Source organism: Bubalus kerabau, chromosome 9 (assembly GCF_029407905.1).
Source record: "Bubalus kerabau isolate K-KA32 ecotype Philippines breed swamp buffalo chromosome 9, PCC_UOA_SB_1v2, whole genome shotgun sequence".
In the NCBI taxonomy this organism is placed as follows: Eukaryota; Metazoa; Chordata; class Mammalia; order Artiodactyla; family Bovidae; genus Bubalus; species Bubalus kerabau.
Genome location: NC_073632.1, coordinates 52,867,579 through 52,884,336, shown reverse-complemented (window position 1 = coordinate 52,884,336; position 16,758 = coordinate 52,867,579). Strand labels below are relative to the sequence as shown.

Here is a 16,758-nt window from a genome sequence, read left to right as displayed (position 1 = left end):
TTAGTGTTATTACTTTTGCTTTAGATTGATATTTATGTTAGAAATAAGTAAGAGTAGAAAATAGCATTTTATGTTTATGTACACACTGCCCATTTCCATTTCTCTTCATTTCTTTGTATAGATCGAAATTTTCATGTGGTAGCATTTCCCTTGAGCCTGAAGAAATTTTTTTCCTTTTTTTTTTTTAGCATTTCTTCTTATGGAGGTCTGCTGGCCACAAGTTCTCTCAGGTATCTTTATTTTATCCTCAATTGTGAAGGATATTTTTAAAGATTCAAAATACTCAATTGAAAGTGTATATTTTTTATCTTACTACTTTGAAGATGTTGTTTGTTATCTGGCCTCCATTAGTTCTGAAAAGGCATTAAATGTCATTCATTTCTTTGTTCCATGGTGTGAAATGTGTCCTTTTGTTCCCCTTGCCGCTATATTTGGATTTTTGGTAGTAAGTATCATGTGCTAAGGTATGTTTTCTTTGCATTTATCATGTTTGGGGTTCTCTGAGCATTTTAAATCTGTTGATCCAAGATGTTTTTCATAAAATTTAGGACATTTTTGGCCATTATTTCTTCAAGTATTTTTTTTCCTGCTCCATTCTCTCCTATTTTTCTGGGACAACTTATATATATAACACACTATTTCATATTATCTCACATGTCACAGACACTCTGTTCATATTTTTCAGTCCTTTATTTTATTTGAAATCCAGTTCATGTTATTTTGCAGTCTTTTTAAAGTCACTGATTCTTTTTCTGAAATTGCTAGTCAGTGCAATTTTTGTTTTAGCTACAGTTTTCAGTTCTAGAATTTCCAGTCAGTTTATTTTGTTTATCTTCTTGCCAAGATTCCCCATTTTTAAAAATTCAGCGTGTCTTCCTTTTCCTTTATGTTGTTGAACATATTTCTCATAGTTGTGTTGAGCTCTTTTATTTCCAACATTTGGGTCTTTTCAGCGTCTTTTGTCTGCCTCCCCCCCCCCCCCGGTGCTTCTTTATATGTCTAGTATTTTTTTTTTTTTTTAAACGCAGAATGTTGCTGCTAATAGTTGTAGGGAGTCTGAGTTTTTGACCTTCTTTATAAGATGTTGAGTTTTCTTCTGGGCAGTTGAATTACTGTTAGTGTTTTTTATTCTGCCAGCCTTGTTTTTATTCTAACTTAGTGTAGATCTGTTCTGGTTTTAGTCCTAGGATGCAGCCCTTCCTCTAGGGTATGCTCCTTATTCCTAATTATTAGTTACTGGGATCTCAAATGAATGCCCAAGATACTGGATTAGGAATCCAGTGTGGTCTTACTACTTTGTCTGTGTAGATCTCCTGTATCTTACAGCACTGGGTGACCTTAGGTATCTGCTTATATTTCCACCAAGTAACAGCTTCTTTCTGCTGTGTTTAGTAGTCTCACTCTGTGTATGGGGGTAGGGGATGCTCTTTTGCATAGATTTCTTCTATCCAGTAGTCTGTTTCACAATTTGAACTTCTTTGTAAACCTTTAACTCAAATTTTTAATTCTTCTGCTCATGGACATCACTGTGCTATGCCTGGATTCTGTCTGTCTGACTCTCTTAGTCCCAGGTCTGCTTGAGAAGCCAGGTCACAAAAGTTGCTTACACTGAATGTTAACTTTCCATAAAGCATCAGGTCACTGCCTGTTGTCCCATCCAGTGCCTGTAAACAGTTACCTCATATATCTTTATCAGTTGTTGTTTACTGAAGAAGAGCAAGTCTAGTGAGTCTGTCATGGTCAGAAGCCTACTGAATCTGTATAATCTTAATTTTTCTGTAACATAGAGATTTAAAAATTGAACATAGAAATTATTTATTTGGGAGTTGGAGGTTGTTTATGAGAGCTACTGTGATACTGTCTCCAGAAACAATTTTTCTACAAGCTCTCGTATTATCATCTTATTTTCCAGTTCATCAGCTATTTCTTGTCACCTGTTAAAAGGCATGATTTCCAAGGTCTTTTTATATACTTGACACTGAATTTATGTCTTGAATTTATGAGGTAGAGTTGAAAGATGTATGTTTTCTGCTGTACTTCAGCACGATTGTCTACCATGTTACAGTATGGGGAATGGGATACTGCAATTATAAATAAGGTGTAGCTTTTCCCTTTCATGCATTGGAGAAGGAAATGGCAACCCACTCCAGTGTTCTTTTTTTTTTTTTTTTTTTTTAAACTTTACATAATTGTAGAAGAATCCCAGGGACAAGGGAGCCTGGTGGGCTGCCGTCTATGGGGTCGCACGGAGTCGGACACGACTGAAGCAACTTAGCAGCAGCAGCAGCAGCAGCTCATTTAAAGAGTGTTATTTTCTCATATTTTATATGTTGATTATTTTCAAACCTGCCTTGATATGTTATGTTACTTCAATTACAGTCATTCCCTTTCTCCTTGTGTATAGTATATTCACACTAACTTTTTTTCTAGTATTCCTCTGTACCTCTTTTCATTTTCCTTTGCTTGTACAGAATGGCTTCTCTTAAGTTCAGATTTATTTCTCATAATCAAGTATCATCCACTGACAATTTTACTGTGTCATCTAGTGTGGTTTTGATACTGCATTTTTTATTGAAATATATATTACTTTACTATTAATTACTTTTCTCCTATATTTTATATTTTGCATATGTGTATTTATAAATACATGGTATATAATGTGTATGTAGATTATATTAAATTTCTTTCATGAAAAAAATAGGGGCATTACAAAAATATTTATTATAAAAAAGTAGATATGGGCCTGATAAAAACCATTGCTTTAAACATATCAAAATATTTATTTTACAGTTTGAATCTAATCAATGCAATATCTGAGATCTTTGGGTCTGATTCTGCTGGCTGGTTCATGGTACCCTATTTTCCTTTTGTTTTTTATTATTTTTTTAACCAATCATATTTCTTGGACTTTTACCTATAGGAATTCTTTGGCTCCTAGCTTGAAAAATACATTTTTTCCCAGGAATTTTTTGTGTTTACCTGGAGACATTTGTACCAACTGGGAACCATTTTTTAAGACATGCTCAGCTCATGCCACATCCCCACATGAGCTGCAGTCTGGGTTGTGGTTATCACTTCTCAGGGGAAATTGGTTTCTCTTCCTCCCAGCATCATGTTGGGGGTTAGGAAAGTTTCCATGCCATCCCCTTCTTCAGGGCAAATTTATTTTTCATTTATCTTTTCATTGTGGGTTTAGTTTTGAGGGGGTTCCAGCTCGTGGGAGAGGATCTCCTCTGACAGCCCCAACTTCCGGGCATATCCTGGAGTTTGTTTCTTCCCCTTCTGCTTCATCATCCCCCTTACAAGGTCAAAGCTTAAGGTTTGCAGGGTTCTGTGGATGCCTCCAGGGTGAGAGTGTTTCAATGCTCCACTTACTACCCTGGTTTCCTGTTTTCACTTCCTTTTTGACTTCTAAGCATTCCTTATTTTCTTGCCTGATCAGTAATGCATTTCAAAAGATGTTTTAAAAATATTTTGTCCAGTATTTTTAGTTGTTTTTGGTGGTATGGTCAGAGTATTTTTATATGCTACTTTGAGGGGAATATAATTCGTTATGGGGTTTTTGGTATGGATGATTCAAAAAATTTTATTTTTGCTAGTGTATTTAAAATTTTTTATGTCATTTTTCTTTCTCTTTTTGTAAATTTGCTGTTTGTGTGTGTTTGTGTTTTCTTTTTCTTTCTTTTTTTTTTTTTTCCTGCTTTTCTATTTGATTCTGGTGATTTTCCAAGAAAGTGTGTACAGCTTTGGAAAGGGCTTTTTCTCTACTCTTTGACAGACTTCTACTTCCCTAAGATATGTGTGTTTGACTCTCAGGAAGTAAAGTTTGATACTGGCACTGCAGTTCAATTTTAGATCCTTAATTCTTTTGTTTTTATTGTATATTCTGTCTGAGGCTTCTCACTACTGCCTGATTACTAAATCCATCAACCTGTTATTTTAATACCTCATCTTATTAGCCATTTTCTCCACTACAAAACTATTTTCATTTTTAACTGGAGAAAACCTTTTCTTGCCTTCCTGCTGTCAACGGAAAAAAAAAAAAAAATTCACATAACTGAATTTTTAGGTTGTACAGTTTTTTTCAGTCAACACTGCTACCCCTTTGACAATTTCTTGTTAGACATTTTGCTGGTTCTTCCACCTGAAAATTATAAATAGAAGTATCTCTGAAAACTTTGTCTGCAGATCTGTTCTCTTCACGTTTTGCTGGTTGACCTCTGTCCTATAGTTTAAACTACCATTTGTCCTTTCAATGATGTCTGCCAAATCCATAACTTCAACCTTAGCACCTCAAAAAATTTTTTTTTGCTAGTGTATTTAAAATTTTTTATGTCATTTTTCTTTCTCTTTTTGTAAATTTGCTGTTTGTGTGTGTTCGTGTTTTCTTTTTTTCAGAATAGCAGTACATCCAGAATGCATGTCAGCTGACAGATAACTTAGTTCTTCCGTTACAACTTCTTTGGAAACTCCTTTTTAAAAATTACTGATTTATTTTGCTGCGTTGGGTCTTAGTTGCAGCACATGGAATCTTTCATTCTGGCACACAGGCTTAGTTACCCCCCAGCATGTAGGATCTTAGTTCCCCCCCAGCATGTAGGATCTTAGTTCCCCAACCAGGGATCGAACCTGAATCCCCTACATTGAAATGTGGATTCTTAACCACTGGACCACCAGGGAAGTCTCTGCAAATTCCTTATGTAGTGATTACTGAAGCTTGTCCAAAAGACTTGTCAAAAGATGAGGAAATTGAGCTGAGTTGGTAGTTTTTGCCCAGGAGCTAAGGCTGCTGCCTCGGGTTATATGACAGCCTAGTAGGTGCCTCTTCCTCTGCAGTATTGTCTAGAATACATGATAGTAACGACAGTACAGAAAGTAAAGTAGGTGGGAATGCATGCCTTTCTTTTCTTTTTTTTTTTTTTGACATTAGTTATTCTATACCTCACTCACTTGCATAATGATGCCCTTTTGGTACTAAATTCTCTCTTTCCACCTTCAGTTTCCAGCAGCTCATAGTAATTTTCCTTTTCACTGTTAATTTTTTATCATGCTACTAAAACTAATACAGGGTGACTAACTTAATAAGTTTTTATATTTCACTTATAATATTTAAGATAATACTAACATGGTCATTGCTGGTTGGTAATTGAGTGGAACAGGTGGGTTGATAGATGTACCTGGAATATCACTTATAACGACCAGTCTTGGTATGACATCATGATGGAAGACCAGAAATATGTCCCCAAATGGACAAGGTACTTGAGAAGACTGTTTATAGGTTTAGGAAAGTTGACCCAAGAATAAGCTTTATGTTTCCATTTTGCTTCTAAAGGACAAAAAGTTAGTGTAGATTTTAATAATACCTTTTCCTTTTCTTTGAGGCAACCAACTAATATGACAGTAGATACTATGAAATGCAGTGATAAATGAAGGAACTAACAGGAAAATTAATCAATATTGGAAGACATCTGGAAACACGGGGTCAGATGGCCTTGAAGAGATGAATTGGGTTTGAGATTACAGAAAGACATCAAAGTGGAAATAATTTATGAGTGATCAACATAAATAAAATTGCTTAAGGAAATGGATCAGTTGTTCAAAGGAGAGATGATAATAGATAAGCATACATTTAGATCTTGGTGAATCCAAGAAGATACTGAGAATAAGTTAGGCAAATTATGTCAGAAAGGTAGAAAGAAAGCCATTATAGCAGTATCCTAAGAGCTAGATGAAAAAAGTAGTTTCTAGAATATGCAAATAGTAAGCCAGTTTGCCATACATAAAACTGCAGTATACACAGATTAATGTCTTTATAATTTTATTCATCTATAGAATTACTGATAGAATTTATTAAAACAAAGTTACTCTACATTTGATTTTTAGGTACTCCAAGATATAAATCAGAAAAATACTGAACATTTCAACAATTATCTATATACAAGAAAAAATGTTTGGCATCTGCAACAAACCAAATAAATTTGCTAATAGCTCATCAGAGTTCAGAGTAAGAGATAGTAAAGAAAATCCGAGTGGACAAGGAATGGTAAATACAAATTAAATATAGCATTATAAGATAAGCAAAATATTATTATTAGGCTATTTAGTTTGTTTTCTTCAGTATTCTTGAAAAGATATTTTAAGCTTCTCTTGTTATTCATTTTTGCATTCTCTTACCCTAACTCATGAGAACTTCAGTTCTTCTACCATTATCTCACCACCAATGAAGTGGAAGTGCTTCAGGAATATAATATCCAAGATAAGGGAGAGAAATTGTACCTACTGTTTATATAGAGCTTTGTAGTTTGCAAAGCATTTTAAAATATTTATCTCACTTGAGACCAACAGTGGCCATGAAAAGTAAGTGGGAATCATTATCATCTTTATAAAAGGATTCCTAAATGATGAAACTTATTTTAGATGAGGAAACCCAGAGAATATTAAGTGATTTATCGTGCATCACTAGAGTTGTAGAGGGAAATCCTGGGCTTTCCATTATTAAGTTTGTGGTCATGAGCAATGCATATATCAGCTTTGAAACTCAATTTTTTTTTCAACTCTTAGGAAGAAAGATTTAAAAATATTAAATTATAAAATATATTTAATATTCTGCTCAGTAATCTTCTCCATTTGCTTTTGCAAGCTAACCAGTTGCCTTCCTAGATATATCCTCCAGTTTTCCACTTCCATCTTCTAATTCAAGCCATAGATTCACCTGGTGTGTTTTTTCTCTTCCATCTATACAAATCTTACTTATTTTAAGTAGCTTTTGACTAACTTGTTGTAGCCAGGTCAGCTCCCTTACAAAACCATTCTTATTGCCTCTAATAATTGTGACCATGACTAATCTGGAAAAAAGATATAACATTTTCTATCTCTTACACCATTTGTCAAACTCTACATTTTATTAGCCACCAGCATACCAGGACGGAGAAGGCAATGGAACCCCACTCCAGTACTCTTGCCTGGAAAATCCCATGGACGGAGGAGCCTGGTAGGCTGCAGTCCATGGGGTCGCGAAGAGTCAGACACTACTGAGCGACTTCACTTTCACTTTTCACTTTCACGCATTGGAGAAGGAAATGGCAACCCACTCCAGTGTTCTTGCCTGGAGAATCCCAGGGACGGGGGAGTCTGGGGAGCTGCCGACTATGGGGTCGCACAGAGTCAGACACGACTGAAGCAGCTTAGCAGCAGCAGCAGCAGCATACCAGGAAGAATAGTCATCGCCAGTTACTCTGTGAGTTCAGTGTCCTCTTGTAAAACATATTTAAAAAATCATTTTATAAATAATTTACAGATACAAAAATGAAGGGATGTTGTGAAAAACAACTGGATTGGAAGTTAATAAGAATTTAAATGTAACAAACTCAAATTTTATTCCATATTTTTCTGGTGTAAAGATATATACACCCAAAATGAGCAATATCCTTTGAATGAATGTAACTGCTCATGGATGAGCTTGGAACATAGCCGTCTTACAGTGATCCAGATTTCAAATATATTTCTAAGAATTCCAGCTTTTTATTACCTCTGTTTCTTCTTGTATCATCAAAATACAGTGCTTTAAAAACTTTATGGTTCATAGTTTTGTGGAAGAGAGTGGTAATTTTCCTCAATCAATAGCAACAAAATATTCTCATTTTAGATGCTGATTAGAATGATCAGTTCAATGAGATTTTTCATTTCTGTGCTGTATCTCCTTACAGTCAGTGCCTTCATCATTTGTCCACTTATGAACCATATCAAATAAATTCCCTAGCACAAACTTGATAAAAGGTGAAAAAATACTGTTACATGTCCTTGTAGCAAACATGTCTTTTCAAAAAATATTACATGATTTAATCTTCCCTGAAAGACTGAGTAACAAATTTCCTTTTTGTCTATAGAAGTATATTTTTTACTCATTGATTCATAAGTTTGCTAAAATATATTTCTAGGATATATTATGCGAGTACTCATGATCTGAGCTTTATCTTATATGATTAATTTCATCATCATCATTACAGTCTGGAGTATTACTGTCTATCTTTTTGTATTTGTGTTCTTTTCCGTCTAACAACTGCAAAATATCTTCTGTCAGTTTTCTTCCCTTTGCCATTATGCAAAAGGTGAAAATTTCTGAATTCTCAACTGTGTTCAGTGAAGAGTTAAAAAGAAAAAGACAACAAAAGTCCTGTCTTCTGATGTCTTTTATACCTTCTGGAAAGATCGGACAATACTTTGGACAATGCAATAACAAGGATAATGAAATAGCGATTTTTTTCATTATTTTATCATCCCTCTAGATCACATCATTTATAAATTTTTTCCTTTATTTTCTGTGAAAATTTTAAATTCAGTATGGTTATTTGCCAGTTATCAGAAAGTTATTTCATTGTATAATTGATTGATTATTCTGGAGGCAGATCAGAATAATATTAAACAGATTCTTTGCCAACAGTTCTGGATGCCAGGTTTGTGCAGGGCATTTGAGTGATCAATTTAGTATAATTGATATTTAGGGTTATGAAATTAGAGAAGATTGAGACTCTTGAGTCTAGGTATTTAAAATCCTCCCTCCCACTCCCACACCCTTTTTTCATCCTCTGAGTTGCTTCTGATCTCAAGTGCCCCTCTCCCAGCTTGGATGGACTCATTTCAATAATGCTTTTATGAGCAAACTAGTCCCCCTTATCCTTTGGTCCCCTCCCAACCCCAACTTGAGATAAATTTGAGTCTCTTTTACCTACCATTGCCCACTATGGATCTGATATTTCTCGGAGAGTATCATTAAATCAGACTGAGTTGTGCATTATGAGAGTAGAGAGATATAGACAGTTTAAGTTGGGAAAGAATCAAGAAAAGTCAAGTCCTAGCACCGGAGATGTGTGTGCTTGCTAAGTGGTTTCAGTTGTGTCCAACTCTTTGCACCCCTTTAGACCAAAGCCCACCAGCCTTCTCTATCCATGGGATTCTCCAGGCAAGTATACTGGAGTGGGCTGCCATGCCCTCCTCCAGGGGATGTTCCTGACTAGGGACCAAACCTGCGTCTCTTATGTCTCCTATATTGGCAGGCAGGTTCTTTTTCACTTGTACCACCTGGGAAGCCCGGCAAGTGCATGCAAAGTAATGGAGAGTTAGTTAATAGTAGAGCTAAAAACAAAAATGGAAGTCTTCTGATATTTGTCTCAGTGAGTTTCCAGCACAGTGAATTGAGAATAGGAAAGGTATATAAAATAAAAGAGAAGAGAAAAAGTATTAAGTGGCATGAAGTCCTGAAAAGGAAACATTCTAAGTCCTCTCCCCACCCTAGCTTTATTGAAGTGTAGTTAACAAGTTAAATTGTAAAATTTTTAAAATGTACGTTGTGATCATTTGATATATGTATACATTACTAAAGAATTCTTCCCATCTAGTTAATTAACATGTCCATCACCTCACATATTTATCTTTTTTTTTTCTTGTAAGAACATTTAAGTTCTACTCTCTTGGCATTTTTCAGTTATACAATACAGCATTATGATTTGTAGTTACCATGTTATACATTAGATCTTCAGAACTTATAGCTGAGAGTTTGTATCCTTTTACCAACCTCTCCCTATTTCTCCCACCATCCAACACCTGGCAACCACTTTTCTTTCTATGAGTTTGACAATTTTTTTTTTTTTTAGGTTCCACGTAAGTACTTGTCTTTCAATGTCCGACTTATTACATTTAGTGTAATCCCTTTGAGGTTCATTCATGTTTTTGCAAACGGCAGGATCTTTCTTTCTTATGGCTAAATAATATTCCATTTTGTGTATAAAAATACCACATTTTCTTTATCCATTCATCCATCAGTGAATGCTTAGGTTGTTTCTATGTCTTAGCTATTGTAAATAATGGTAGAGTGGGATATCTTTTCAAGGTGAGGATTTCGTTTCCCTTAGGTCTGTACCCAGAGTGGAATTGCTGGATCCTATGGTAGTTCTATTTGTAATTTTTTGGAAGCATCTCCATGCTGTTGTCCATAATGGCTGCACCAGTTTACATTCCCACCAACAGCGCACAGCCTTTCTTTTTTTCACATCTTCACCTACACTTGTTATCCCTTGTCTTTTGGATGACAGCCGTTCTAACAGGTGTAAGGTGATAAACTCATTGTGATATTACTTTGCTTTCCCTGATGAATGATGTTGAGCATCTTGTACCTGTTGGCTGTTTGTATATCTTCTCTGGAAAAATTTAAATTTTCTTATTTTTTTTTTCAACTCCTTACAATAGTTGGATATACTTCTCAGGATTATGAAAGAGCAAAATGTTTCAAGGTATAGGAAAAATAACATTCCTGAAGAGAAACACAAAAACTTAAATTCGGTCCATTAACCCTGAGTGTTAGGACTTCCCTGGTGGTGCAGTGGATAAGAATCTGCCTGCCAGTACAGGGGACACAGGTTCAGTCCCTGGTCCAGGAAGATGTCACATGCTGTGGAGCAACTATGCCGTGTGCCACAACGAAGAATAGCCCCCACTTGCTGCAAGTAGAGAAAGCCCTTGCACAGCAGTGAAGATTTAGCCCAACCAAAACAATAACAACAACACAAAAAACCTGAGGGTTAGAGTTAGCTGTGCATTTATGCATCTGATCTCTTTTCTAGATTCTGTGTGCTTAAAAAACAAGGTCATCATGATGTCATAATGATCTTTGCATCTCATGAAGTGGCTTCTATATAGATGTACTGTATGAGAATTACAGGATAGTTTTCAAAAAAGATGACATCATGACTTTCATACAGATATAAAATAAGCAAGTGTTAAAAGATTTTTTTTAAAGTCAAATGAGGGAAACAAGCAGATGTTACAGACTTTCAAAGGAGAATCCAAAGAACAGACACGTGTAGATGAGAAATATTGAGATTAGCATGCAAATAGAGGCAGCACTAGCTTTTTCCACATGGGAAAGGAAAGTTAATTGAACCTGACAGGGCAGAATTTGCCGCTGTGTGGGCAAGAATAACTTTGCAGTTATCGGCAATTTAAAGAGCTGTAAGATAACTCCCATAGAATCAGAATCAGCTAATCCATAATTGTGAATGCTGGGTCTAGACAATGCAGTTTTCCAGTGAAGCACTACTTCTTCCTTACACATATGTTGTATTCAGGCTTCCCAGGTAGCTCAGTGGGTAAATAAAGACTCTGCCTGCAATGCAGGAGACGCAGGCAGATGGGGGTTCTATCCCCAGGTTGGGAAGATCCCCTGGAGGAGGGGATGGCAATCCGCTCCAGTATTCTTGCCTGGAAAATCCCATGGACGAGGAGCCTGATGGGCTACAGTCCATGGGGCTGCAAAGAGTCGAACATGACTGAAGCGATTGAGCACACAAGTATGCAATTAATTATAAAACATATAAAGAGAACTTCACACTCAGTGTGATAAATAGCCCCTTGCCGCTTGCATCTATCATATTTTTCAGTGTTTATTTGTTCTCTGAAATACATACATTTTTATAGTGAAAAGATCAAGTATTATCCAAAGAAGGTCACCTCCTTTTACCATTCTACTAGGATATTTTTCAAGAATTTTTTTGTTAGGGAATTCCCTGGTGTCCTTGTTGTTAGGATTTTGGACTTTTACTGCTGTGACCTGGTTTCAGTCCCAAGTTGGGGAACTGAAATCCTGTAAGCTGTGTGGCACAGTGAAAAAAGAAAAGAGTTTTTTGTTAGAGACACATAGAAAAATTCTTCAGTGGCTTTCTTTTGTCCCACTGAGAAGATATATGAGATTCTTCGTGTAAACTTTATCATCCAAATGTAAAGGATGACCAAAGGAGATGAAAACTCTTATCATTCAAATGTTAAATGAATTGTTTCCAAGGCAAGCCATAGTTTGGCTTATAGAATCTGCAAATGTAAATTTATTAATGGGCAGAATCTAGTCCTAATGGTTTTTACTTATTAAGAGTATTGGGGGATGTTCCTAGTCGTCCAGTGACTTAAGTCTCCGTGTTCCCAATGCAAGGGGTCTGGATTCAATCCTTGGTCTGGGAACTAAATCCCACATGCTGCAACTAAGAGTTCACATGGTGCAACTAAAGATCCCACATGCCATGCCTGAGACCCAGTGCAGCAAATAAATATAAATAATATTAAAAAAAAAAAGTATCTGGTTGTGGGTAAACAGTCCTGGCTTAGCTGTGTCCATGGAGCTACCTGCCCTTCTCATAGTTCATATTTTACCTCCATCCTTTGCTCCTCAGTTATCTCTTTTTGTTATAGTGGCTGTGTACTCACAGAATCACAGCCTTAAAATGCTCAAATAGGGAATCAAAATTTCTTAAGGTATCAGTGAAGATCTGTAAGAATACTTTAGCAGCTTGGCCATCAATCTTTAGTCATATGGGATGACATGAAGGGCGGCAGCAACCAGTAAGGAGGAAAACAGGAAGTAGCCAGGTTGCTCAGTCATGTCCAACTCTTTGCAACCCCATGGACTACTCCAGGCCAGAATACTGGAGTGGGTAGCCTATCCCCTCTCCAGCGGATCTTCCCAACCCAGGAATCAAACTGGGATCTCCTACATTACAGGTGGATTCTTTACCAGCTGAGCTACCAGGGAAGCCCTACATGATTTTAAGCTTTAATTTTCAGAATGAGACCTACACAGAGAGGGGATAATATCACAGTTTATGAAGGTTGTCTGAACATAGTAGCGATTTTCTTTGTTCAGTTTGCACTTACCTACATACCGACATGGTAAACGATGTAAGAACTGCTGATTCTTGACAAAGCGCAATATTATATAGCCAGTCACAGGAAGACCAATTGGGCTGGAGGGAGAAGTGGACAGAGGTCATTTACATCTCATCTGTACTTCATTATTTTCCTCAGCAGTAGCTGGTGCTGGAACAGGAGGAGATCAAACTTATCGATCAGTAGAAACCTTTCTTTGGTGATTTCAGCAGGATAGTTTTTAACTCCTTCTGATTCTTGAGTAGCTGTAGTGATGGAAGATGGTTTGGCACAATCTTCTTTTGCATCTTTCACATGAATTAATCCTGAGAATGACATTTTGGGTGGATCACACCAAGCAACATGCTCTAGGGCAATAGGTCCTTTAAAAACATATTTTAATATGACTCATATAAACATTGTCAATATGGAAAGCTTACAAGTAGTTCTTATTAATTCAGGAATATAGCAACAATTCAGTGTTAATATGAAAAATATTGATTCAGTAATAGGGAGTTGTTTTAACACTATCTTCATAGAAACTCAAACACTACCAACATTATTATTGGCACAAAGGTAATTAAGCCGTGGTAACTTCAAAGCTTTAAATAGTCAGTTTGGCTAAATAAAACAACAACAATACCTCAGTTGGCTAAAAGTAGGATTGCATCTTAATCCAGCCCTCTTTTTTGCTTCCAGCTTGCAAATAACCAACATAAATCTGGAACTGTTATCTAACCTTATTCTGTGCAGTTCATCAGTCATGCCACTAAAATTGATTCTTGACCTCTATACATCATTCTTTCCTTTGAAATTTCTCATGCTGTCTCTTCCTTTTATGCTTTAACTGAGAAGGTATGTGTGACAAAATAGGAGCTAGTCACTTTTTAATTTTACAGTCCTTATTTGAATACCTAAGGTGTTTTAATCTTTAAGTATTTTTATTATGTGTTTAAATTATCTCATAAATTGTTTTGATATTTATATCTACTTCTGTAGATAACAAATTATTTTTTCACCTATCAAGTAATCATAATGAAATTCCTCTTAAATTTCTTGTGCTTTGGACCAAATGTTTAATAAAAAATTCAGTGTACACATAAGAGAAAGATACCACTTTAGAATGATTTGTGAAATATGGCAACCATAAAAATAAAGCTAGTTTTTAGCCAGTGCCTAAAAGAAATCATGCAATGAGCAAAAAAAAAAAAAAAAACCCAAAATTTATAAAAGTTGACATAAAAGCAGTGATGGAATTATCTTTCTTCAGGGCAAACCAGTGTTTATTTACAGCAGGTGTCGTACCTCTGACACTGGTGAATGTGAAATGGTCTGGTGGAAAGCGAGCGGCACTGGGGTTTTAAGTTTTCAGCAGGACTGCTATAATAGGTAAATGAACCAACATTTTCACATTGCTGTAATCAGATTACTATAATCTGATTCTTTCATCAAAGTAAATACCTAATTTTAACCACCTCAAGATAGATAAATATTGAATGTCTTTCTTTCACTTTACTACCTGCACTAACCTTTTAAAAACACTTTATACCTAAAGTTCGGTGTGACCAAAAATGATAGATAAATTGACCTTGGTTCCAACTAGAGCGAATTTAAACCAGCAGTTTGGATAGTTGCAACTCTGCCACTTCAAAAAGACAATGACTTTTGTATATGTGTATGTCTGCGTGTTGTCCTGACCTGGACACTTCTTAGTTGTGATGGGATCATGCAAGCTGAGCTGTCAGAGTGCCCACTGCATGTGAGATTGGGTCCTGTTGTATAACAGACTGTTTTGACTTCCCCAGAAATTGGAAAGCATTAAGTTATCTATGTTTGAGTCTATCTTTCTCCTTGTTTTTTCAGCTTTTCCATTAGCCAGAAGAGATTACCTATGTGGCATGTTGTTTGCCACCTAAAAGAGAGATAACATTTCTATTCCAAATACAGATTTAACTTATGACCTAGAATTCATTATAATGCTCCCTCTCAAGTTGTGGTACAAAGTAGCCAGTTCTCAACAAACAATTATTGTTCCATGGAATTGCTGCATGACTTCCAAGTACTTTTAAACATAATGGAATGAAATACAAAAATGCCTGGTTTATACTTAAAAGTGATGGAAGGGCCCTTACATGAAAAAGGCTCCCTTTGCCCCAATTTTTCCAATGGTTTTTCTCTCCCCTTTCATGTCCTCAATTCTTTAAAATCTGCTGTATGTTCTGTCCCTACTTCTCTTGACCCTGCACCATCATTCATCACATGTCTGTCCCACACATTTTCCATCTTATCTTCTTGTTTTTATAAGATGATGAAAGGTTTGCGAATAGAGCTATTACTATATTTTAGCCGGTTGTCAAGATACTGCGGTACATTTTTAGCTGGTGTTATGATACAGATGACAGACCATGGCATTAATCAGAGAGAGTGTCCAAAAACTAATAAACATAAGCAATCCAAAAAGCAGTCAGGCGAAGACATCAAACAAGATTTTACACACACACACACACACACGTATATATTACCATTTAGCTAACTATTCACATACATTTCATTAGTATCTAGTATGAAGTCATACTCATTGTAGATATTCTTAACTGTTTGTTTTTTTCCCTGTTCTTCATATATATTTATGAAAGTGATTGCTTGAGTATTGTAAGCAATTGAATCCACTGACAGGCAAGGTATCTTAGGTAATTGCACATTGTAGAATCAGGTGGTAAAAAGAGGTTCAGTTCAGTTCAGTCGCTCAGTCGTGTCCGACTCTTTGCAACCCCATGAATCACAGCACGCCAGGCCTCCCTGTCCATCACCAACTCCCAGAGTTCACCCAAATTCATGTCCATTGAGTCGGTGATGCCATCCAGCCATCTCATCCTCTCTCGTCCCCTTCTCCTCCTGCCCCCAATCCCTCTCAGCATCAGAGTCTTTTCCAATGAGTCAACTCTTCGCATGAGGTGGCCAAAGTATCGGAGTTTCAGCTTTAGCATCATTCCTTCCAAAGAAATCCCAGGGCTGATCTCCTTTAGAATGGACTGGTTGGATCTCCTTGCAGTCCAAGGGACTCCCAAGAGCCTTCTCCAACACCACAGTTCAAAAGCATCAATTCTTCGGCGCTCAGCTTTCCTCACAGTCCAACTTTCACATCCATACGTGACCACTGGAAAAACCATAGCCTTGACTAGACGGACCTTTGTTGGCAAAGTAATGTCTCTGCTTTTGAATATGCTATCTAGGTTGGTCATAACTTTCCTTCCAAGGAGTAAGCGTCTTTTAATTTCATTACTGCAAAGCAGTTGATAAGTAAAAAGTACCCTTAGAACTCAGCTTTAGCAAATGGTCTGGATATTGAGGTTTGGAAGAGGCATATGCATTTCCTCTGCTAGTAGTTTTAGGGTTTAGAGTTCACGTTAGTTTTGTCTTCATAAGACTGACGCATGCTAACACTAAGCCATACAGAGCCATCCAAACATCTAGCATTTATTCACCAGAAAGAATTGAATGGCGGTTAGACTCAGTTACGCTTTTTAAAAATAGCATTGAAAACCAATCCTTAGGGTGGTCTAACCTGTAAGCAGGTCAAGAAACAACAGTTAGAACCGGACATGGAATGATTGACTGGTTCAAAATCAGGAAAGGAGTATGATAAGGCTGTATGTTGTCACCGTGTTTATTTAACTTACATGCAGAGTACATCATGTGAAATGCCAGGCTGGATGAATCACAAGCTGGAATCAGGATTGCCAGGAGAAATAGCAATAACCTCAGATATGCAGATGATACCACTCTATGGCAGAATGCAGATGATACCACTCTATGGCAGAAGGTGAAGAGGAACTAAAAAGCCTCTTGATGAAGGTGAAAGAGGAGAGTGAAAAAGCTGGCTTAAAGCTCAACATTCAGAAAACTAAGATAATGGCATCTGGTCCCATCACTTCATGGCAAATAAATGGGGAAACAATGGAAACAGTGACAGACTATATTTTCTTGGCCTCCAAAATCACTGCGCACAGAGACTGCAGCCATGAAATTAAAAGATGTTTGCTCCTTGGAAGGAAAGCTATGACAAACCTA

The 16,758-nt window shown here is 36.6% G+C and overlaps 1 protein-coding gene across 6 annotated transcripts in view; it reads left to right on the top strand.

The window, feature by feature from the left end:
* The window catches only part of LIN28B (lin-28 homolog B), a 143,563-nt gene that overhangs the window by 114,739 nt on the left and 12,066 nt on the right, over nt 1–16,758 (top strand). For 4 of the 6 annotated variants that reach the window (XM_055535337.1, XM_055535338.1, XM_055535339.1 and 1 more), the window contains one exon: nt 189–230. The exons of the other annotated variants lie outside the window; for them this stretch is intronic. In XM_055535337.1, coding sequence (XP_055391312.1) covers nt 189–230 — 42 coding nt within the window. The remainder of the gene's footprint in view (nt 1–188; nt 231–16,758) is intronic. 6 annotated transcript variants of the gene reach the window in all.